The 24,944-nt window shown below is 43.6% G+C and overlaps 1 protein-coding gene across 1 annotated transcript in view; it reads left to right on the top strand.

The window, feature by feature from the left end:
- Positions 1-8,715: 8,715 nt before the first annotated feature.
- LOC144690887 (SEC14-like protein 5) overlaps positions 8,716-24,944 on the top strand; it is a 28,586-nt gene continuing 12,357 nt past the window's right edge. The window contains exons 1-7 of the mRNA XM_078558760.1: positions 8,716-9,158; positions 9,989-10,058; positions 18,222-18,371; positions 19,058-19,189; positions 19,691-19,819; positions 21,258-21,498; positions 22,323-22,435. Coding sequence (XP_078414886.1) covers positions 9,996-10,058; positions 18,222-18,371; positions 19,058-19,189; positions 19,691-19,819; positions 21,258-21,498; positions 22,323-22,435 — 828 coding nt within the window. The 5' untranslated portion in view covers positions 8,716-9,158; positions 9,989-9,995. The remainder of the gene's footprint in view (positions 9,159-9,988; positions 10,059-18,221; positions 18,372-19,057; positions 19,190-19,690; positions 19,820-21,257; positions 21,499-22,322; positions 22,436-24,944) is intronic.

Raw genomic sequence — 24,944 nt, 5'->3', positions numbered from 1 at the left:
GAGTTTATTTTAAATTTTGTTGGGTCAAATCTTGCTTAAGATTAGCTAGCTGAAATGTGGATTGCAATGAGATCTCTTTTGATGAATAGGAGCATTTATTTGAGATGAAGTCCTCACCTTGGCTTCCTCCATCCCATGGAGCTCCATGTTCAAATATTCCTTGGCCCAGAAGTTCCCAGGTTGTTTCTGCAGCCTTTGCTGAGTTAGCCAAGCAAAGACTGTCTGAAAGATTCTTGAAAAGTAAATATCTTTGAGCAGCATACAATACAACTATCACAAACTTCACCAAAAAACTTGTTGTAGCTTGCTATTTAGTGTATGTGTAATCCATGCCTGCACGGTACAATAGAGAAGCTCAGCAAATCAGCTGCAGCTCAACTGAGCCCATCACTTTGCTTCCTTCCCTCCATCCTCCTCACCACTTGTCACAAGCAAGTACTTTGTCTCCGTCTTCACTAAGGAGACGGATAATGCAGACATTCTAGTTCAAGAGGAGGAGTGTGAAATGTTAGATACAATAATCATAGTGAGAGAGGAATTACTGGAGGGACTGACATCCTTTAAGATGGATAAGTCACCAGATCCGGATGGATCTGGATTTCACAGCTGTGCATTGCTGTAAATGCCTGACATCAGGCACAATGACATTGTACAATGATAGATATATGTTGAAGCAAACAGCTGTTGAGAGTCAGGACACAGCAGAGGTGCAGCAAGGAAAATATTCCCAGTAACTGAACCAATGGGGCAAAAAACATAGGTATAATCAATTTCTGGTTTGGAGACAGTGATGCATTGAATGGATGAAAAGTGGCTGAATTCCTGCTCCTGATCACATAAGCCAGTGTATGTTTGAAAACAGGGTTTAGGTTTGACTGTGGTACTGTACCTATAGCTGAATAGCTATTGGCACTCAACATGAAGGATTAGCCACTTTGACAAAGTACCAGAGGGCTGCTTGCAATCGTAGAGGTGTGTCCCAAGTGGACCCAACACCACCAGGACAGGGTAAGATGAGGAAATGGAAAGGTGACCCTAAACACAAGGCAGGTGAACTGATGGCACTGCAGGTCTTTCAGCTGTTTACTAAAAGGAACAAAATCCTAAGGGGCCAAATTACAAAACACTATAATCATTCTTCTGTAACCCTGTCCCTAGAGGGACAAAGAAGGGAATTTCCATAAACAGGTTAAGCGGAAAGGCTTGCAAAAAAGGCCCTAGGGACGAGTTTTATAAAAGATGTTAACTACAGTAATAGAACAATAATCCAGTCTCAGAATTGGAACAGAAGAGTTTGAAAACAAGTTAAGCTCTTGAGATGCTGAAACTGAGACAAAAAAGGTCAAAATACTTAACAGATATTTTCTAAACTATTCACTCGAGAAAATAGCACTACCTTACGATCTAATTACTGTGTTCCACTTGGTGTCTCTACCACTGGGAATCAGTACCCACCCCCTAACCATAGGTGCACTGTGACTGGAGTATATAGCAGCAACAGGAAACAATACAGCAACTCACCAAAGATACTTCTAGAACAATGTTCAGCCTCACAACCTACCACCCAGCAGGACAAGAAAGCAGCAATATCATGGGAACACCACAAACAACATTTGTGCCACACAAGTACCAGGCAATGACCATCTCTAACAAGACAAAATCTAACCATCTTCCCTTGACACCCAATGGCATTACCATTGCTGAATCCCCCACCATCAACATCCTGGGGGGTACCATTGACCAGAAACTGAACTGGACCAGCAATTTAAATACTGTAACTACAAGAGCAGCTCAGAGGCTAGGAATTCTGCGGCAACTCTAACTAACTCACCTCCTGACTCCTCAAAGTTTGCCGACTATCTACAAGGCACAAGTCAGGAGTGATAGAATTCTCTCACTTGCCTAAATGAGTATAACTCCAACAACACTCAGGAGCAGGAGTAGGCCATTCAGCCCATTGAGGCTGCTCCGCCATTCAGTTAGATCATGGTTTAACATCTACCTCAATGCCACTTTCCTGCACTATCCCCATATCCCTTGATGTCACTTGTCTCCAGAAATCCTTCACTTGTCAGTGGGTCAAAATCCTGGAATTCCCTTCCTAACAGCACTGTGGATGTACCTATGCTACATGAACTGCAGCGGTTCAAGAAGGAAGTTCACCACTACCTTCTCAAGGGTAATTAAGAACAGGCAATAAATACAGAAATGTCTATATCCCATGGACAAATAAAAAAAAGTACAAATCCCACACCATCCTGACTTGGCCCTGTATTGCTATTCATTTAATATCATTGGACCTAAGTTCTGGGATTCACAAAAGGTTAGTGTGCAGGTACAGCAGGCAATTAGGAAAGCTAATAGAATGTTATCATTTATTGTGAGGGGAATTGATGACAAAAGTAGGGAGGTTATGCTTCAGTTCTACAGGGCATTGGTGAGACCACATCTGGTATATTGTGTACACTACTGGTCTCCTTATTTAAAGAAAGATGTAAATGTGTTAGAAGCAGTTCAGAGAAGGTTTACTAGACTAATACCAGGAATGGGCAGGTTGCCTTATGAGGAAAGGCTGGACAGGTAAGGTTTGTATCCACTAGAATTTAGAAGAATAAGAGGCGACTTAATTGAAACCTTTAAGATCCTGAGGGGTCTTGATAGGGTGGATGTGGAGAGGATGTTTCTTCTTGTGGGAGAATCTAGAACTAGAGGTCACTGTTTAAAAATAAGGGGTTGCTCATTTAAGACAGAGATGAGGAGAATTTTTTTCTCTCAGAGGGTTGTGAGTCTTTGGAACTCTGGTGGAAGCAGAGTCTTTGAATATTTTTAAGGCAGAGCTAGGTAGATTCTTGATTATCAAGGGGGTGAAAGATTATCGGGGTCAGCAGGAATGTGGGGTTGAGGTTACATTCAGATCAACATTGATCTTATTGAATGGCAGAACAGGCTCAAGGGGCCAATTGGCCTACTCCTGCTCCTAATTCATATGTTCATATTCCCTCCCTAACACCATTGTGGAAGCATCTTCACCAAAACTGCAGTGGTTCAAGGAGAAGTCCCACTGCTCAAGCAACTAGACATAGACAATAAATCTGGCCTTGCCAGGGAACAAAAAAAAGGTCTCTGACATGTAGCACCTGAACCATTTCTCTGGAGCTTCTGCAGAAGTAATGGCGTGAGACCAGAAGAACCACTCCACCCTAGCAAACTCTATGCCCTCATACTAGAGGATCTCCCATGGTATTGCTTAATTCAAATGAGGCTCAGTCTTATAATGACACAAGTCTGATATATTTTATAGAAAGCACTATTCGGCTGCTAAGGTGGAGCAACTTGAGGCTGGACTGTCCCTTTTAAGACAATTAAAACCTAACTGCTGCAAAGTTCAATTGCTGTTGTGAGGGAAGATTTATAGAACAGCATAGAACAACCACTTAGAGTTTATACATTTCCACTTCCAGCATGAGATGATTGCCTTTCTTCTTTTAAAACAAAAACAGAATTACCTGGAAAAACTCAGCAGGTCTGGCAGCATCGGTGGAGAAGAAATCAGTTAACGTTTCGAGTCTTCATGACCCTTCGGCAGAACTGAAGCATAGTTAGGAGAAAGGTGAAATATAAGCTGGTTTGAGGTGGGTGTTCTGCAAAGCGGTCACCCAGTCTGCGTTTGGTCTCTCCAATGTAGAGGAAACCGCATTGGGAGCAACGAATGAGGTAGACTAAGTTGAAGGAAGTGCAAGTGAAATGCTGCTTCACTTGAAAGGAGTGTTTGGGCCCTTGGACGGTGAGGAGAGAGGAAGTGAAGGGGCAGGTGTTGCATATCTTGCGTTCGCATGGGGAGGTGCCGTAGGAAGGGGTTGAGGAGTAGGGGGTGATGGAGGAGTGGACCAGGGTGTCACGGAGGGAACGATCCCTACGGAATGCCACCGGGGGGGGTGAAGGGAAGATGTGTTTGGTGGTGGCATCATGCTGGAGTTGGCGGAAATGACAGAGGATGAGCCTTTGAATGCAGAGGCTGGTGGGGTGATAAGTGAGGACAAGGGGGACCCTATCATGTTTCTGGGAGGGAGGAGAAGGCGTGAAGGCGGATGCGCGGGAGATGGGCCGGACATGGTTGAGGGCCCTGTCAACTACTATGGGTGGAAAACCTCAGTTAAGGAAGAAGGAGGACATGTCAGAGGAACTGTTTTTTGAAGGTAGCATCATCAGAACAGATGCGACGGAGGCAAAGGAACTGAGAGAATGGGATGGAGTCCTTATAGGAAGCGGGGTGTGAGGAGCTGTAGTCAAGGTAGCTGTGGTAGTCTGTAGGCTTGTAATGGATATTGGTGGACAGTTTATCACCAGAAATTGAGACAGAGAGGTCAAGGAAGGGAAGGGAAGTGTCAGAGATGGACCATGTGAAAATGATGGAGGGAGGGGTGGAGATTGGAAGCAAAATTAATAAATTTTTCCAGGTCCCGACGAGAGCATGAAGCAGCACCGAAGTAATCATCGATGTACCGGAGAAAAAGTTGTGGGAGGGGGCCGGAGTAGGACTGGAACGAGGAATGTTCCACATACCCCATAAAGAGACAGGCATAGCTGGGACCCTCATTCATCACCCCACCAGCCTCCGCATTCAAAGGATCATCCTCTGCCATTTCTGCCAACTCCAGCATGATGCCACCACCAAACACATCTTCCCTTCACCCCCCCGATGGCATTCCATAGGGATCGTTCCCTCTGTGACACCCTGGTCCACTCCTCCATCACCCCCTACTCCTCAACCCCCTCCTACGACACCTCACCATGTGAATGCAAGATATGCAACACCTGCCCCTTCACTTCCTCTCTCCTCAATGTCCAAGGGCCCAAACACTCCTTTCAAGTGAAGCAGCATTTCACTTGCACTTCCTTCAACTTAGTCTACCTCATTCGTTGCTCCCAATGCGGTTTCCTCTACATTGGAGAGACCAAACGCAGACTGGGTGACCGCTTTGCAGAACACCTTCGGTCTGTCCGCAAGCATCACCCAGACCTCCCTGTCGCTTGCCATTTTAACACGCCACCCTGCTCTCTTGCCCACATGTCTGTCCTTGGCTTGCTGCTTTGTTCCAGTGAAGCTCAACGCAAACTGGAGGAACAGCACCTCATCTTCCGACTAGGCACTTTACAGACTTCTGGACTGAATATTGAGTTCAACAATTTTAGATCTTGAACTCCCTCCTCCATCCCCACCCCCTTTCTGTTTCTTCCCCCTCCTTTCAGTTTTTTCCAATAATTTATATAGATTTTTCTTTTCCCACCTATTTCCATTATTTTAAAATCTATACTTTTTATGCCCTTTTAGTCTTATTTCACCCCACCCTCACTAGAGCTATCTGTACCTTGCTTGTCCTGCTATCCATTCTCAATTAGCACATTCTTTTAGATAATATCACCACCTTTAACACCTCTTTGTTCTATTGTCTGTGACATCTTTTGGTTATCTCCTCGTATCACTGCTTGCTTGTCCCAACAACGCGCCCCCACCCCCCCACCCCCCCGACCCCCGCCTTAAACCAGCTTATATTTCACCCCTCTCCTATTTGTACTTAGTTCTGCTGAAGGGTCATGAGGACTCGAAACGTCAACTGTACTCTTCTCTGCCGATGCTGCCAGACCTGCTGAGTTTTTCCAGGTATTTTTTATTTTTTGTTTCCCATGTAAGGTAGTTATGGGAATGTTAATTCACTGCTATATACACAGCAGGTTAGGAGTGGATTGAAGGTTAAGATTGCACATAGAGGTAACCCGAGTACTCTATGGAACACCTGATGCAGGGACTGTGGAAATTTTATCTGTGGAAAGTAACTAGATGAGGGCTAAAACGTGACGAGGCTGGATGTATATTCTGAGGTTTTGGTTGGTTGCCTTTGACCTTCAAAAAAGAAAGACTTGCGTTTCTATAGTGCCTTTCACTACCACTGTACTCCCCAAAGCGTTTTATCTCCAATGAAGAACTTTTTGAAGTGTAGTCATTGTTGTAATGCAGCAGTCAATGTGTGCACAGCAAGATCCCACAATCAACAATGTTTTAATGAACGTGAATCTGTTTTTATGATGTTGATTAAGGGATAAATATTGGCCAGGAACCGGGCAGAATCCCTTACTCTTCTTCTGAAGAGTGTTTCATCGAGCGAATTCCGGTCACGTCTCATTGGAAACTGTAATTCAAACGTCCGGTGTTCATCAAGGGCAAATTTACGTCTTCTCTGCTTCCAGCTAAAACTAGAGCAAAGGTTTCTGAGAATGGTATTGTCTCTGAATTCCTTGCAAACCCTTTTTTGGAGGCATATCTGACAGGTAGTAGTGTGAGATGCTCACCCTGTGACAATCATTCCTCCTCTTCCAAACTTTAGTAACTAACCCCTCCCAAATTGTGAAATGATGGGGTAAGGCTTCAATTTTAAAAACAGAGTTTTGGTTTCTCGTTTAAAAACATGCACCTTGATTTAAACGCTGGGTTAATTGTCTATTCTGTAACTGGACAGTGGGGAACCAGGGCTCCATCTGAAAAGAGTAGAGAACCCAGGGCTCAGTTAGGTTGCTGTTAGACTTTCTAAGTGTTAACAGTTTTGCTTTGATCAGTGTATAGAATATCACCAGAGCTCGCTTTGAAACTGAGAGGCTCCTAATTGCGGATCCCAGTGATGTAATGGCTGATATGGAAATGAGCCAGTAATCAATCCCGATTAGAACCCTGTGGAGGGAGGAAAACCAACACACGCTGACTTGTATGGCATTGCATCACTGGGGACTGCAGGAGCAGGTCACCCAGGCGCCCTGCTTGTTAATGGTTGCACAGAAGAAACTTCTTGAGGTAAAGGCGGATTAGGTCATTGTCACAGCTTCATCAGACAACGGGGGACTCATTCCGGGTAGAGAATGTGTACAGAGGATTCGCATCCACTTATGGTTCCCCGCGGTTCAGGGCAAGCACAGCGGCTGCAGGCTCAGCTTCGGTGTGTTCAGGCTGAGACAGACCTGTCATCTGAGAGCTCTTGGAACCGAGATTAAGCCTGCAAATATTGGAAGCAGGAGAGTGAGATTAACCAGGTGAGTACTGGAACTGGGATCGTGTGATTAGCACTGCAACAATCCTCAGTGACCATCTGGGCACCGTATAGGCCCGCAGCTGGGTGGGAGAGTGGAGATATTAAATTGCCAGAGTTCACAGCTTTCATGGACTGAGATTTGTATGTTCCTGACATTTAAATGCATAAAGTTACAGTACCGTAAGAACGATAAAGCTTGTTGGATTTTTGGATCAGGAAGCCATGTTGCTGTATCTGGCCCTTCCCATTCCCACTGGAGGGTCTCCAAGTGTCTTTGAGATTTTGAACCAATGTCGTGGAGAATCTCGGCAGCTCTCTGACGGTTCCTCCAGGTCATCCACTGAGTGGCTGGGCTTTGTGGATGAGGGAGGACCCAGATTGATTCCCTGGTTTATGCTGAATTAACTCACTTTAGTCACCGCGGTGGTTTCTTTGATCCCAGTTGCCGTAATTTAGGAATGAATCAGTTAGGGCGCCCTGCTGCTGATTGCTATCCAAGGAATGCGCTGAGCTGTGTGGGTGTTGGCTGAGAGGAGAGAATGGAACTGGCTTTGTAGCTGAACTGACCCACTCAGCATTGAGGCTCACAAAACAGGAATGTAAACCCAGGCAAGGTGCCGGAGGGTGAGCAGCTCCTCCTGGAAGCAACACTATCATTAGAAGACAAATCAGTAGAAAATGAAGTGGAAATAACTGCTGTAGATATCCACAGAAAACTGAACCTAGTTTGCTTTGTGCAAGTTTATTAACTGTCTTCGTGTTGAATGAAACAAATGTTAAATGACCTGGAGGGTGGGATGTGCACAAGGAACAGATGGTGAAGAGGAGCTGGTCTTCCCTCGGGAGCCTATGACACTTTCAATAATCAAAGACAAAAAGAAACTGTTCGGCAAACATGTTTGGAGATCGATGGATTGAAGTCACGTTTCCATGGTGATGGGACGGGGTGGGTTTGTGAAGTTTTGTCGGTGTAATGATTGCTAATCGCTACTTAATCTAGACAGCAACGCGCCCTAACAAAGAATATCAGCCGTGCCCTGGGCAAGCAAAGTGCCATTATGTTCTGGAGCTGATGTTTGCAGTATTGTGAAAGCCGCAGTCTACAATTAGAATTAACAATGAATCTGAGCAGCAGTCATTATTACGTTGTTCTTCGGTCGACTGCCCCCAGTGTGCGCCGTAAACCTGCCTGAATTTTTTTTTAGGCTTGAGTGCAAAGCACGCCCGTTTTTGCACCGTGTGTTTTACTGATGTTAATGGGGCAGGTAAACCATGTGAGGCGAATTCATGGCCAGCGAACAACTCCTGGCTTTCACGGTGCAATTTAGCGACAGCAATGCTTTGGGAAACCTGCGGTGCCTACAGTGTTGCGACCATTTTGCTGCCAGTTCACAAACCAGCGGCAGTGAAGTTTAGATGTGAATTTTGGGAGGGCTCGGATTGTGGTAATGAAGCATCTATCTTTAAATCCTGGCTTGGCGCTGCGCTTCTTGCATTCTGTCACCGCACAAGGAATTCAGCTTCACGCAGAGAATTCATATCCCAGCTTTGCACTCACTACCAATGTTGGTTCCCGGCAGCTTGGTTGAGGGAGGAGCCAAATCACCCAATTGGTATAAAATCTCGCCTTGTGTTATTTAACCCGGATATGTGGCAGGTTCCTGAATTCAGCAGACAGCTTAGTAAATTTTGTCTGGCTCCGATCGCAGCTTTTATCAACAAGTTCCTTTTAAATCCTTGCAGATTGATCTGAGGTCTTTGAGGAACGTAATTTGGAGGACGGGGAAATGTGGAAATTATTTAGGACTTTGGGGGGCCTTTGCAATGGGACTGTTGTGAAACTGGGATGATTTAGTACATTGGGAGTCCAACTGAAGGCAGCAGAGATGGTAATATGTAAACAGAAAATGCTGGATACAGTCAGCGAGCCAGGTAGCATCTGTGGGGAGAGGAGCGGAGTTAACCTTTCAGCTCAATGACCTTCCGTCAGAACTGGAACGCTGCTACAAATTCTCCAAGCCTTCTGAAAGACTGATAACCGCGACCTGGGGACTTGGTAAAGCTTTCATATCCGCTCAGGTGAGGTCTTTGCGCAACTAGAGTTAAATGAGCCAAATCCAAGGAATGAAACAAAAGGATCTCTTACATGTAGCTGCCCGCTGACTTTGTAAGGAATGTAGGCTGAGCCCGCCACAAAACTCGCTCGATGATTCTGGGACTGGGGCTTGCTGTCATGCGAGGGCCCTGCCCTTAGTGATTCAAAGTCAGAAGAAAACAGCAAATAATTTAATTGAAGACAAAATATTGTGGTTGACATATAGTATAAGTTTCAGAGTTCAGCAGCAGAGCCTTTGACCAGTTCTTTCATTGTGAATTCATCCTAGTTGCCTCTACAAAATTTTCCATATTCCACAAAGTTTACATTAAATATAGGATGTGAGAAGATTGCAGTTATCTGCTGTCAAGTAACTAGTTGAATGAAAATCTACAAAGCATTTCCTACTCTCAGTGCCCAAGACCAATGTTCCTCACTCGGGGTGCCTGGCAGCACGGTTCAGGAGAAGGCCTAAGCCCATTTATGTAAATGTTTGGTTCTGAAGCTGGGCTTTTTTGTGTGTGCTCTGTTTTGTGATCAGCCCTGTCTCTCTGCATCACCTCAGTGGCTTGAATAGTCCCTTATCTTGGTGTCCACAGAGCTGATTGCAGTGCTCGAGATATGGCCTGTCCAGGGTTCTGTGTGATTCTCTGTGGCTGCTGAAGTTGGCTTCAGTTGGTTTAGGCTCAGGAAGAAAAAGAAACAGCTGACTTGAAATCAGCCATATGACGTGTAAGAATATTAGTCAATGCAAGTAATGATGGATTTTACTCATTCCATATTTATATGATTATGGGTTTGTTTGAAATTGCAGAGAGAAGATGGTGCAGAAATACCAGTCTCCAGTACGGGTCTACAAGTACTCTTTTGAGATGGTGATGGCGGTGAGTTAATGATGTTTAATTACACTGGATGCTCTGACATCACTCCAGAATCAGCACACCAGAATACTTCCTCTACTCAGGAATTTACAGGTCTTGTTAACCAGGTGAAGTTGAGAAGATAGATAAAGGCCTTTGAATCCAACAAGAATTTTAATTGATCAAGCTCACCTTCCCATCATATCTTTCAATCCTTTCTTGCTACAGAATTGCATCTAAATGTCTCCGAATCGTCACTTTCAGTGTTTTTTTAAATGTATTCTTTCATGGAACATGGGTGTCGCTGGCTAGACAAACATTTGTTGCCCAATGCTAATTGCTCTTGAAAAGGATCCATAATTATCCTTGAGAAGGTGGTTGTGAGCCACCTTCTTGAACTGCTGCAGTCCGTGTAGTGTAGCTACACCCCACAGTGCTGTTAGGGAGGGCATTCCAGAATTTTGATCCAGCGACAGTGAAGGAATGATGATATAATTCCAAGTTAGGATAGTATGTGGCTTGGAGGGGAACTTGCAGGTAGCAGTGTTCCCATGTGTCTGCTGCCCTTGTCCTTCTAGGTGGCAGAGGTCGTGGGTTTGGAAGGTGCTGTCGAAGGAGCCTCAGTGAGTTTCTACAGTGCATCTTGTGGATGGTACACACTGCTGCCAGCCTGCGTCAGTGGTGGAGGAAGTAGACGTTTAAGGTGGTGGATGGGATGCCGATCAAACAGGCTGTTTTGTCCTGGATGGTGTCAAGTTCCTTGAGTGTGTTGAAGCTGCACACATCCAGGCAAGTAGAGAGTATTCCATCGCACTCCTGACTTGTGTCTTAGTTGGTAGACAGGCTTTGAAGAGTCAGGAAGTGAGCTACTCACTGCAGAATCCCTAGCCTCTTGACCTGTTCTTGTAGCCACAGTCTTTATATGGCTGGTCCGGTTCTGCTTCTGGTCAATGATAACCCCAGGATGTTGATGGTGGGAATTTCAGTGATGGTAATGCCATTGAATGTCAAGAGCCAGTGGTTAGATTCTCTCTTGTTGGAGATGGTCATTGCTATTTCTGTGGCGCAAATGTTACTTGCTACTTAACAACCCAAGCTGAATGTTGTCCAATTCTTGCTGCATATGGAACATGGGCTGCTTCAGTATCTGAGGAGTCGTGAATGGTGCTGAATATTGTCCAAATCATCAGCAAATATCCCTACTTGTAACCTTATGTTGGAGAGAAGGTCATTGATGAAGTAGCTGAAGGTGGTTGGGTCTAGTGTCCTTCCCTGAAAACTTATTCCACAACATACTTAGCTGTTGATGTGTCAGCTGTAGCTCAGCGGGTAACATTCTTGCTTATGTGTCAGAGTTGTGGGTTCAAGAGACTTAAGCACAAAAACCTGACCTGACATTCCAGTGCATAAGTGAGGGAGAGTTACACTGTCAGAGGTACAATCTTTCAGATGAGATATTAAACTGAGGCCTTGTCTGCCCTTAGATGGTTGTAAAAGATCCCATGAAATTATTTGAAAGAAGAGAAGGGCAGGTATCCCTGGTACCTTGAGGCCATTTTTTATCCCTCAACGTCATAAAAACAAATTACCTAGTCATTATCACATTGCTGTTTGTGGGATCTTGTTATGCACAAATTGGCTGTGTCATTTCCTGCATTAGAACAGCCACTACACTTCAAAAGTATTTAATTGACTGTGAAGTGCTTTGGGACATCCTGAGGTTGTGAAAGGTGCTACAGAAATGCAAATCTTTCTTTTCTTCTTCTTTGGGTGAAAAGCCAACATGTCAAAGGCAAGGTGGTTTTTTCCTTCTGCTCTTCCTATTCCCATCTCTCCCAATCCTTCACATTGCCCCAATCCCCTGTGCTACTGACTGTATTTCTACTGATGTTAATCCAGTTCCCTCACACTGTCACTTAGTAACCTCACCTCCACCCATCCCCCCACCAATCCTCGGTGCCCTCTGTAATTGACTGTCTCTCTACTGATATTAATCTCAGCTCCCTCACACTGTCACTCAGTGACCCCTCCACTTGGCACCTTTAATATTGGGATCAACATCACTTGTAAATGAAATATTTTAAGAATGAGGGAAAAAGGGTGTGGAAGTTAACAATCTTCAGTAAATATTGATGACCTTTTATACAGTACATTCTGATCTTGTTCTGAATTCTTGGTGTCAGAACCCAGGAGCCTTAAACTTAAACCAGAACCAGTCTTGTGACGTGGAGCATGTGAAAATTCAGAATGGCTGCAATTTTCTATCGGGTCTGAGTGTCCACCAGTAACTGGACTCACCCTGATGCCTCTAATGTGTGAATGCACTGCCAGGTGTGGTACTGAACCACACTGACAGTCAGTCCTGCTGGAAAGTGAATGGAAATTGGTTGAGGATGAATCCAGTTTCGGCTGTGATGTCCCCAGGGGCGAATGCTCTACCAATCCAACTGAATAAGTGACACGTGAAGAAGTGCCCTCTTTTGCAAGGTACAGGAACATTCTGGATATCCATTGAATTATGCCAGAGAGAGTCAGCTCCTTCAAGAGTGAAATCTTTTCAAAGAAACTATTTCAAATGAACAATCAGAGCCAGCAGTGCTACTCTGTGTCTCAGAGTATACAAAAGTCACACAGTAACCTATTGTGTGTGGTCACATGCTCCTTCTGTCCATCCTACTGAACAGATGTGCCTGCTGCTCTTCACACAGGGTTCCTATTGTCTGAGATCTTGTGTAAGAGAGGAGAGGAGACAAGAGCATCACAGCAGGAATCTACCAATTCCCTCCATGCTCTTCAGACTGGTTAGGCGAAACTCAAAAGGTTCTTCTTCATCTCTGTCCCCCCACTTGAACAGTAACATTTTCTGAGCCCTGGTGAACTGCATTTGTCCACAGGCTTGCTGAGGGGCTGCAAGCTGATGTTAGCGCTGAAACAGAAGGGACACTTATTAAACAATGGGCTGTGTTTCTCTATGTCTCTTTCACATACACATATAACCATCCATCATGGCCTTTCATTTGTTTTCTCTCACTCAGTAATAATCAGGACTGGCTGTGTCTGTCTATCGTGTTTCCCCTCTCTCATACCCACAATATGTGTTTGTATGTTTCTGTCTCTCATAGCGCTAGTTAAATAAAGCAAACACTCCTTTTTTAGAAGCTGTCAATGAATAGGCTTCATGCCAACATACCTCATAGATTATCCTGACAATGTGAATCGACACATGACACAAGCCTGACCCATGCACTTTGGGACCTCCTGAGGTGTGTGTGTGTGCATATGCGCGTGCATGTGCATGTGTATGTGTGTGTGTGACAATGCCTACTCATTGACAGTTTCTAATAAAAAGAGTGTTTGGTTTATTTAAAATGCACTGTTTTTAAAATGAAAGAAATTGTCAGCATTCCAAAATAATTGTCCAGTGAGGAAACTACAGCCACCCAGTCAAACAAAGATACAGTCATTTTCTCACAGAATTGGATTTACATTCTGTCAGACACAGAGACTGGCAGCAATTATCTGATAAGGCCATAAGACGTAGGAGCAGAAGGCCATTCGGCCCATCGAGTCTGTTCTGCCATTCAGTGAGATCATGGCTGATCTGATAATCCTCAGCCCCATTTTCCTGCCTTTTCCCCATAACCCTCAATTCCCTTACTGATTAAAAATCTGTCTATTTCAGCCTTGAATATACTTAATGGCCCAGCCTTTACAGCCCTCTGTGGTAAAGAATTCCACAGATTCACTACCTTCTGAGAGAAGAAATTCCTCCTCATCTCTGTTTTAAATGGGTGCCCCCTTACTCTGAGATTATGCCCAGAGATAAAAGCAAAGAACTGCGGATGCTGGAAATCCAAAACAAAAACAAAAATACCTGGAAAAACTCAGCAGGTCTGGCAGCATTGGTGGAGAAGAGCACAGTTGACGTTTCGAGTCCTCATGATCCTTCAACAGAACTAAGTTAACCGTAGTTCTTAGTTAACCTTAGGTCATGAGGACTCGAAACGTCAAGTGTGCTCTTCTCCACCGATGCTGCCAGACCTGCTGAGTTTTTCCAGGTATTTTTGTTTTTGTTTTGTCTGAGATTATGCCCTCTGGTCCTAGACTCTCCCACAACAGGAAACAACCTCTCAGCATCTACCCTGTCAAGCCCCCTAAGAATCTTATATGTTTCAATAAGGTCACCTCTCATTCTTCTAAATTCCAATGAGTACAGGCCCAACCTACTCAAACTCTCCTTATAAGAAAATCCCTCCACACCCAGGATCAACCTAGTCAACCTTCTCTGGACTGCCTCCAATGCTAGTATATCTTTCCTTAGATAAGGGACCAAAACTGTTCACAGTATTCTAAATGTGGCCCAACTAGTGCCTTGTATAGTTTTAGCAAGACCTTCCTATTTTTATACTCCATTCCCTTTGAAATAAAGGCCAACATTCCATTTGCCTTACCTATTACCTGTTGAACTTGTATGTTAGCTTTTTGAGATTCATGCACAAGGACTCCCAAATTCCTCTGTGTTTTCTGCAGTCTTTCTCCATTTAAATAATATTCAGCTCCTCGATTCTTCTTGCCCAAGTACATAACCTCACATTTTCCCACATTATATTCCATCTGCCAAGTTTTTGCCCACTCACTTAATCTGTCTATATCCCTCTGTAGACTCCTTGTGCCATCCTCACCACTTTCCTTCCCACCTATTTTTGTGTCATACACAATTAACATATTGTAAATAATCAGAGGTTTGTCCCATGATACCTGACCATTAATGTGCTGAACCCAAAAGCCACCCCTTTCCCCAATTTCTGGTAGTCAACTACGTAATGTGGGCCATGCTGTGACCTAAATTGCATTTACCATTCAGTCATTGCTGGCTAGTGGGGGCCTTGGGAAAGCTAAAATGCTGCTTACAGAAAGAGTTAGTTAAACATGACGTGGCCACTTAAAGGTAAATGGCAGCTAATGGGGGTAAAAATGTTGGTAGTGCTGACAAAGGTTGCTACTTTTGCCTTTGCAAAGATCTTGGGGTAACAATAGTCCCTGACAGCACTGAGTGAGCTGGCTCAATAGATGTGAAAGAAGGGAACATGGTCTGTGGCCAATGGGTGGAGCATAGGAACATAGGAAATAGAAGCAGGAGTGGGCCATTCGGCCCCTCAAGCCTGCTCTGCCATTCAACCATGGCCCCCACTAGCCAGCAATGACTGAATGGTAAATGCAATTTAGGTCACAACATGGCCAACATTATGTAGTTGATTACCCGAAATTGGGGAAAGGGGTGGATTTTGGGTTCAGCACATTAATGATCAGGTACCATGGGACTAACCCCTGATTATTTACAATATATATTAATGACTTAGATGGCTGCTCTTCTATCTAAACATTTTAACGCACTATCCCCATGTCCTTTGATAACTTTAATAACTAAAAATCTATCAATCTGTCTTGAACATACTGAGTCTCCCGAATCCAAAGATTCACCACCCTTTTAGCGAAGAAATTCCTCCTCATCTTGGTCCTAAATGGCCTACCTCTTATTCTGAGACATGTCCCCTGTTTCTAGACCCCCCCAGCCAGGGGAAGCATCCTGCATCTACCCTTTCGAGCCTTTTAAGAATTTTTTATGGCTCAGTGAGGTCACTTCTCATTCTTCTAAACTCTAGAGAATGCAGGCCCAGCCTCCTCAATCTCTCCTGACAGGACAATCCCACCATCTCAGGAATGAGTCTGGTGAACCTTCATTGCACTTCCTCTAGGCCAAGTCTACCCTTCCTTAGGTAAGGAGGCCATATCTGCACACAACATTCCAAGTGTGGTCTCACCAAAACTTGATACAATTGCAGCAACACTTTACTCCTGTATTCAAATCCTCTTGCAATAAAGACCAACATACCATTTGCCTTTCTAATTGCTTGCTGCACCTGCATATTAGCTTTCAGTGACTTGTGAACAAGGCCACCCAGGTCCCTTTGGACATCAACACTTCCCAATCTCTCACCATGCAAGAAATACTCTGCTTTTCTATTTTTGCTACAAAAGTGGATAACTTCACATTTATCCATATTATATTCCATCGGCCATTTTCTTTCCCATTCACTTAGCCCCTTGTAGCCTCACAACTCTCACTTGCACTAAATTTGTGTCATCAGCAAACTTGGAAATACTGCATTTGGTCCCCACACCCAAATCATTGATGTAGATTGCAAATAGCTGGGGCCCAAGCACTGATCCTTGCAGTACCCCGATAATCACAGCCTGCCAACCTGAGAATTACCTGTTTATTCCTACTCTCTGTTTTATGTCCATTAATCAATCCTCAATCCATACCAGTATATTACCCCCAATCCCTTGTGCCCTAATATTGCTTACTAACCTCTTGCGTGGAACCTTATTGAAAGCCTTTGAAGATCCAAATACACCACATCCACTGGTTCTCCCTTATCTATTTTGCTAGTTACCTCCTCAAAAAACTCTAACAGGTTTGTCAAACATTTGTCTTTCATAAATCAATGTTGGCTCTGCCCAAACCTACCATTATTTTCCAAATGTCCAGTTACCACATCCTTTATAAGAGGCTAGCATTTTCCCTACTACTGATGTCAGGCCAACAGGTCTGTAGTTCCCTGTTCTCTCCCTCCTTCCTTTCTTAAATAGTGGGTTACATTAATCCCACTAACCCTAACCCTAATCTTCCAATCTGCAGGAACCATTCCAGAATCTATAGAATTTTGGAAGATGACCACCAATCATCCACTATCTCTACAGCCACCCCTTTCAACACTCTTGAATGTAGATCATCAGGTCCAAGGGATTTATTAACTTCCAGTTCCATTAATTTTTCCAGTACTACGTTTTTACTAATACTAATTTATTTCAGGTCCTCAATCTTGCTAATCCCTTGGTTCTCTAGATTTCCAGGAGGTTTTTTGTATCCTCCACTGTGAAGACAGACACCAAGTATTTGTTTAGTTTCTTTGCCATTTTCTTATTGTCCAGCATGATAACCTCCTCCGTTTGATGGCTGGTAAATGCTGCAGTATGAGGGGTAGTCAGGAAGGTGGCCCTGCTTGCTTCTGCAGAGCACCCTCCCTGTAGGACAGTGTTGAAACCTGTCTAGAAAAAGACATGGGGTGTAACAACAACTTGTATTTATATAGCACCTTTAAAATAGTAAAATGCACTTCACAGGAGCATTATCAAACAAAGTTGGACACCGAGTCACATAAGGAGATGTTAGGACAGGTGAGCAAAAGCTTGATTAAAAAGGTAGGTTTTAAGGAACATCTTTAAAGGAGGAAAGTGAGGTAGAGGGGCAGAGAAGTTTAGGGAGAGATTTTCAGAGTTTAAGCCCCAGGCAGCTGAAGGCACGACCGGCATTGGTGAAGCAATTAAAATCAGAGCTGTGCAAGAGGAGTGTGGATACCTGAGGGTTGTGAGACTGGAGGAGATTACAGAAAAAGATAGGGGTGAGGACATGGATAGATTTAAAAATAAAGATGAGAATTTTTAAATCAAAGCATTGCTTAACTGGGAGCCAATCTAGTTCAGTGAGTGCAGAGGTGATAGCTGAAGGGACTTATTGTGAGTTAGGATACTGACCATTACTGCCACTGACAGTGGATCCCTATTGTGCATATTAGCTGCAGATGGCCTCACAATGGATGACACAGCTGTGTTAATCTGTAGCTAGTCCCACAAGGCTATTTCCAATTAAGTCCATCTTTGCCTATAAATATTGGGAAGACCAGCAGGTGGGCACAGTTTACCAGGGGGCATCGTGCACTAACTGACATCCCCCTATTGCTCATCCACAATAGCCCTTAGTTAACATATTAAAGGGGAATTCCAATTGGGAAAATTATTATCCCAATCTCTTGAAAATATCAGAAAAATGTCAGTGCTGGCACAAAGCCTCACACAAGAAGAATGGTCAGCTCAGTGAGGGTTGCTGCTTGCTGTTCAGCTGCACTCCAGAAGCAGGCACGGCCTTTGGGGGAGGAATTGGCAAAAGTACCCAAACAGTTGAAGTGATGTAGAGGACTGTGAAAGGGTGGAACTGTGGCATTTGGTCTTTCCACCAGCTATTGAGAGTCTTGGGTGTTGATTTGATTATCAATGCTAAGGAAATCTGAGGATTAAGTTTTGTTTATTTCTTCCCTCTCTGAAGAAATTGTCTTTTTATTCCAGGCTTATGAGAAGAGATTCCCAACGTGCCCGTTGATCCCGGTTTTCCTGGGTAGTGAGAAACTCAGTGAGTACAAGAGTGAAGATGAATCGCTGCACATTGTGGAGAGGTGCTGCAAGCTGAATGTGGATGCACCACGGTTGCTAAAGAAGGTGAGAGTGCATTATGGGTCATTTGTGTAGTAATTAAATCCTGATCGTACAGAAAAGCCCTTTACATCTCACCCTGACCAGGAGCATCGGAACTATGCCTGCCTGACTTGGCCTGGGAGTAATCCGACCTCTGCTGGGCAGAAATGGGGGTATCAGACCTGGGCCAAGCCTGGGAACATCAGACCTCTGCTGGTTTGAGTGTATCGGACTTGGACTGGGAATATTAGACCTGTCCTAGATTGAGGGTATCAGACCTTTGTTTTTATGCAGTGAGTTGTTATGATCTGAATACACTGCCTGAAAGGGAAGCAGATTCAATAGAAACTTTCAAAAGGGAATCAAATCTTCTACTTAAAAACAAATTTGCAACAGAATAGGACTAATTGTCTAGTTTTTTCAAAGAACTGACACAGGTATGATGGGCTGAATGGCCTCCTTCTATGCTGTATTATTCTATAACCTATGCTGGGCAGAGCTGGACTGGGAGAATCTAACTTATGCTGGGCTGCATTCTCAGCATTGGACTAGCACAGCATTATGCTCTGTTTGAAAATAATTGGATTTGTTCAGAGCATTTCTGCCAATTGTTTCTGTACCTGGTGATGGAACAGGCTGATATAGCTTTGACCATGCTCCCCTTGCCATCTGCCTGTCTGACTGTGACACATCCTCTACGCCCATTGCAGATCGCAGGGGTGGAATATATCTGCTTCATCCAGAAGAACACCTTGAACTGGAAGGAGCGCACACTACTGATCGAGGCTCACAATGAGACATTTTCCAACAGGGTCTTCGTCAATGAGATCTGCAGTTACAGTGTGAGTTGCAGAGCCTGGCACTTAAGAGTTGTGCTTTATTGCTCTGTATTTTAAAATCCAATTTTAAACCTAAATCTCTGCACATCTTCACCACTGTCACCTCCCATAAGATGCTCCTCTCTTTAAACACCTGCCCTAATAGCTCCTTTTGTGGCTGTCAAACTTTGTTTTATACTGCTCTTGTGAAGCACCTTAGGATGTTTTATTACATTAAAGGTGCTACATAGATTGTTGGATTATGTACACTACTCGTACATTTTGTGTTGATTTTCTACCTTCTGTTTCCTCTATTTGTTTGGTTGCTGTCTGTGTTCTATCTGCACCATGTCTCAGGTCTGTCCGCATGTTGTTTGGACACTTTCTACATTTCCCATTTCCATGCATTTGCTACATTATTGGAGCCTGCAGTACTTGTGTCGATAGGCAGCTGGAAGTGGTGCTGAGTGGAGAATTTGTGTGGATGTTGTTTTTAAATGTGTCTTGTCGATTTCCCTCATCCAGGTTCACCCTGACAATGAGGAATGGACTTGCTTTGAACAGTCTGCATCGCTGGACATCAAGTCTTTCTTTGGGTTTGAAAACACGGTGGAAAAGATTGCAATGAGACAATACACTGCCAACATCAAGAGGGTAAGAGACTTTCCTGTTCACTCCTCTGTCTTCATTGGCTGCAGTGGGGGAGGTGAGAGCTAACAGGATTATGGACGGACAGTGCAGTGAATTAGACTCTGGTCATTCATTCCTGGGATTTAGGTTCAAATTCAGCCCAGATTCTTCTGATGGAAATCTCCTTTCTGTGCTGCATGTAACAGTCCTTTGTTAAATGGGGTTGATGTTCTCTCAGTTCAGTGTCCAGTGCTCTGCTTTTTTTTGTCCACTGACAGCATGGTTCTCTTTGAGGCACTCAATATGGTCAATGTTTCCTGATCGCTTTGAGGAGCGGACTGCAGGCACGCCATTAAATTACCAGATTATATTCTACCCACAGACTGTCAGCCAAGATTTAACTGGCCAGGTTTCAGCCCGGTGCTTTGCGATCACAGTAACCTAAGAATACATTTTACATAAGGCAACAACTTTCTGGCGTTACATTCTCATATGTGAGCCTAGAGAGCAAGTTATTTAGCTACAGGGACATCACAGCTGAACCCAACCCTGCTCTTCCTTGACCTCCAGAACTCAGATACTTTTCTGCAGCGTGATCAGGAGCTGGAATCCTGGTTGATATTCTACAGTCCTCAGCCCACAGAGGCTGAATCCAGTTTTAAAAGCCTCAACCACTACCTCTGGGATCAGACTGAGAATTTAACCTGCCTTACCCTCTATGGTTCAGGGTTTCACTGGGTGGTGAGTTCAGCCACTAAAAGCCTAAGGAGTGTGAAATTGTAATCATTTTAATAAGCTTCCCATTGGGTAATTTTAATATTAATGAAGAACTTGCATTATATAACATCTTAACACATCATCAGAGCTTTCCAATGCATCTTACAGACAATTAATTACTTTGTTGAAGTGTCAGCCTGCACAACCGGTGTTTTTCTAAATTAAAGGCACAATATCAATAAAAATTGTTATAGCACAGGCAAACCTGGCAGCCAGATTGGGCACAGCAAAATCCCACAAGCAACAAATGAATGGATGATTAGTAAATCTGTTTTAGTGGTGTTGCTTGAGGGATAAATGTCATCCAGAATGCTGGGGAGACCCTGTTCTACTTTGAAGCTGTAACTGTGGATCTTTACATCCACCTGAGAGGGCATATGGGACCTTTGTTTAATGTTTCACTTGAAACACAGCAGCTCCAACAGTACTGCAGTGGAGCATCATCCTAGATTAGGGGCTTAATTCCTGGAGTCGGACTTGAACTCTTGACCTTCTGACTCAGAGTGCTATCCACTAAGACAATATGACAAATTAGCTGTTAGTAAATTAGCGAGCAACTGGTTGAAAAATACTTTCCCTTAACAGGGTGCTGAGTGGCTATTGCCCAAAGTGCTTCAGTGCTGTTGGTCTAAGTCTTTATGAATTGTAAGGCACTACGTTTGTAACCAATTCTGTTATGTTTCAGGGTAAAGAAGTTATTGAGCACTATCTGAATGAGCTGACTGCCCAGGGTATCCGACACATTCCTCGCTGGACTCCTCCTGTGACTGTTGTTAAAACAGAAATGGTGCTAGAGTCCAGTCAACCAGCACTCGCACCACTGCCAGATCTCAGGGTAGAGTTATCGGAAGACCTGGCACATAGCAGTACCAAAGAACCATTGACCAGCCTGTGTGGGCAGGAAACACTGCCCACAACACCCGATGGTAAGTTTCTGCACACATCAGGTATGACTCTTTCTCTTCCCAGGCAGGATTTTTTTATATATAAAACAGAATCAAAGTAATTTAATGCTTATGGAAAACCACAGGCTGATTGCCAGCATCAAAGAACAGTGGGGAAAACTTGGTCTTTCTGGCTTTGAAAAGGTGTCAGTTGGTAGGTGCTCCAATCAAGGTATATAAACTTATTAATGGTATGGGAAAGGTTGAGTCATTCACCACTGCCTTCATGGAGGGAGATTAATGGTGGGATATCGATCATGGTGGCAGTGATGTACACAGACAATTTGCCCTTGTGTTTGAGCGTGTTGACATTCCTTAAAAACACCAGTCAAACAGAAACTCAGCTTGATCTGAATTAGACATTATGTATCCTAATGAAAAAACAACTTCATAGACTGAGACAATACAAAAGGAGGCCATTCGGCCCATCATGTCTGCGCGGTTCTTTGAAAGAATTATCCAATTAGTCCCCTCCCTTGCTCGTTCCTAAGGTTTAAAAACTTGCTTTCATTTATCAAAATGCTTTGCAGTGGGATCGGCAGACAGAGCAGAAAGTAGGAGAGAAGTCAGGTGAAATGACCAGTGGTTAGGGCAAAGAAGTAAACAGCCCAAAATGGCCCAGTTAGCTCCAAGCCTCGTCTCTCAGCTGTCTCCACAGTTTTCTACTTTGGGCTATTTTTTGCCATTTAAAAGGAACCAAGAGATGAGTCACGAGTGTTTTATTGTGCATAGATCTCAATGAGTGGCATTGGCTATTGAGTTCTTCAATAACAACAGTCAACATTGGGTTTATCCATGTTTTTCAGCTGATAAGCTCGATGCTGATTACATTGAGCGGTACCTGGGGCAACTGACCCCCATGCAAGAGAGCTGCCTGATCCAGCTTCGACAGTGGCTCCAAGAAACACACAAGGGCAAGGTACGTGATGGACAGGACAAGGGTGAAACTATTTGTGCTCAACACAAGTCAATCCAATGAAACAAGTCAGACATTAGTTGAAGAGTGAGCAAAGCTGATTCCTTTTAGAATTGAGATGTTTGAGCTGGGGGAGGTGGGTGCTGCATTTCAAAGGTGAACTTAACAATGAGTTAAAATATTATGTGTAGACAGATAGTCAGGTTTCCTGAATATTATCCTCAGTGATGATTATCCTCACTGAGAATTGCATTCTATTCCTTAGACATTCAAGTGAGTTATCAATCATCACCCACACCTTATTTTCCTTTCACATCTTTGGCAACAGAGACCTGAATATTGTCTACGTGTGGTTGCACTTACCTGCTGTATTGTGGATCAGCTTATACCCAGCATTTTATATTAAATATCCACTGCATTCCATAATCCTTTTTCTGAATTAGTCCAGCTTCCTTTGAATGCATTGACTCTTATACTCAGCACTTGAGCACATAGCTTGGTGTCATCAGTAAATGTTATTGTTTTATGACAAGACATACTGCTACCCATACAATTTGTGAGAAGTGCAAACAGCAGGAGATGCTGAACAGATTCCCATTAGTCATTGCTTCCTGGAAGAATCTTACCTATTTGCCAGAACCTTCTTTTTTCTTAGACAGAATAAGCCCAGGATCTCCTGTATTTCTAATGCATGATTCCAATGGGCACACTATTCATCTGATCATTTATCTCATTGCCTTTGTAGGATCTTGCTATGCACATATCAACTGTTGCAATGCCTACACTAGAACAATGACTACATTTCAAAAATACTTTGTTGACTGTGAAGCATTTTTGGATGTCATGAGGACATAACCGCACTATTTAATTTTACTTTCTAGCACATCAAGTGCACAGATAAAATGGGTTTAGGGTATCTCATACACAGAGCTTGGATATATAGTGTAATGTTGAAATTGGCTCTGGACATGTACATGTAGGATAGCTCTGGATGTCTAACCTGGACCAAATGGAGTCGGAAACACTTGGATATCTCGTGCTAGACAGAATGGGTCCCGAATCTTGGTTGACTGGGAAGTACATTCCAATAGTGTGTCCCTGATCTTCCTTAGAGGTAGAACCAAGATCAAGGAATGACAGGATAGATGTATCAGTCTCTGTGATCATTGTGCAGGTGACAGAGAGGTCTTTGTTGAGCCTAGTTTAGGATATTCTAGTTCCAGGGAAATTTAACCACCTTGAGGTCCATCCTGGAGTTAAAACAGTCTTTGGGTTTTGACAAATGGTTGGGATCCTTATTGGGTACCTGAATATTTGGAATAGACACATTCCCTCCACCAAATGATCCCTGAATCATTGCAAACTTTCTATAAGTTTACCTGCTTCATGCTAGGGAGTGAGAGCCTACTGCCAAAAGGTACTTGATAAAAGGAACTTGATATGAGTACGCCAATGGATTGTGACTCTGGATTGCTTTATTAAGACTGAGCAATGCCATGTGTGAAGTCATTGTGAAATGCTGTCTTGTATCTCAACTAAGTGCGGCACCTCAAGTCATATCTTTTTTTTGTGCTCTTTATAGTCTGAGGCAGGTGATTGGAAGCCAGAAAAGGTAATATTTTCCTGTGTGTGCATTGCTGCATGTCAGCGCGAGTCAGAGTTTAGCATTGCCTAATAGGGCTAGTGTTTAATATCAGGAAGACAGATTCAAATACAACTGTTGCTGTGTCCTCCAGTCAACAGCTTTCTGATATGCTGCCTTCAACTTGTAACCAGGGCAGCCATATTTCTTAAATTTAATTGTCCTAATGAGTTTGTCTTATTGCCTTATTGGATAAAAGTTAATGATTTGGATGGACATCTTTACATGTGGTCCTCAGTGTCTAACAGACTCTCATTTATCTTTGTGTCTCATTTGTTGGTCATCAGGAGGACATAGACCATTTATTTGAACTTCTTCCCAAAGATGGCACACCATCACCTTTAAAACACACATTCACTCAGGAAAATCAGCACACACAGAACACTCAACCCTTACACACATACGTACACCCTGAAAAACGGATGCATACACCCATAAATTCCAACGTGTACATACGGTCAAAGGAGCACATACTTGTGTGATAATATGAATAATCTGCATGTGTTTGCTGTGGCATTTGAGTAATCTGTTCCCTTAAACATGATGGGAATTCCAGAGGGAAGGACAAGCAGCTTCAGAACTAACCCAAATCAGGAAGGATTGAGACTTGTCTACTCCATAGCCTTGCCTCAGATTCACTGAGTTGAAACAAACAACCTTTTGCAGAAGGTGGAGCTCAAGTGTGAAGTACATTTGAAGCACAGTCTCCAATAATTTGTTAATAACAGCCCTTCTGGATCAGATTTCCTATGTGAAGAACCCTTGGTTTCATTGGAAGGATGACTTGACTGGACCAACAGGATTCCCTCATCTGTATTGATAGAAGGGCAGTACTAGTATATTGACTGAGTGCTAATGTACATGTAGATC

The sequence above is a fragment of the Cetorhinus maximus genome, chromosome 15 (assembly GCF_964194155.1).
Source record: "Cetorhinus maximus chromosome 15, sCetMax3.hap1.1, whole genome shotgun sequence".
Lineage (NCBI taxonomy): Eukaryota > Metazoa > Chordata > Chondrichthyes > Lamniformes > Cetorhinidae > Cetorhinus > Cetorhinus maximus.
This window is presented reverse-complemented; position numbering and strand designations above follow the sequence as displayed.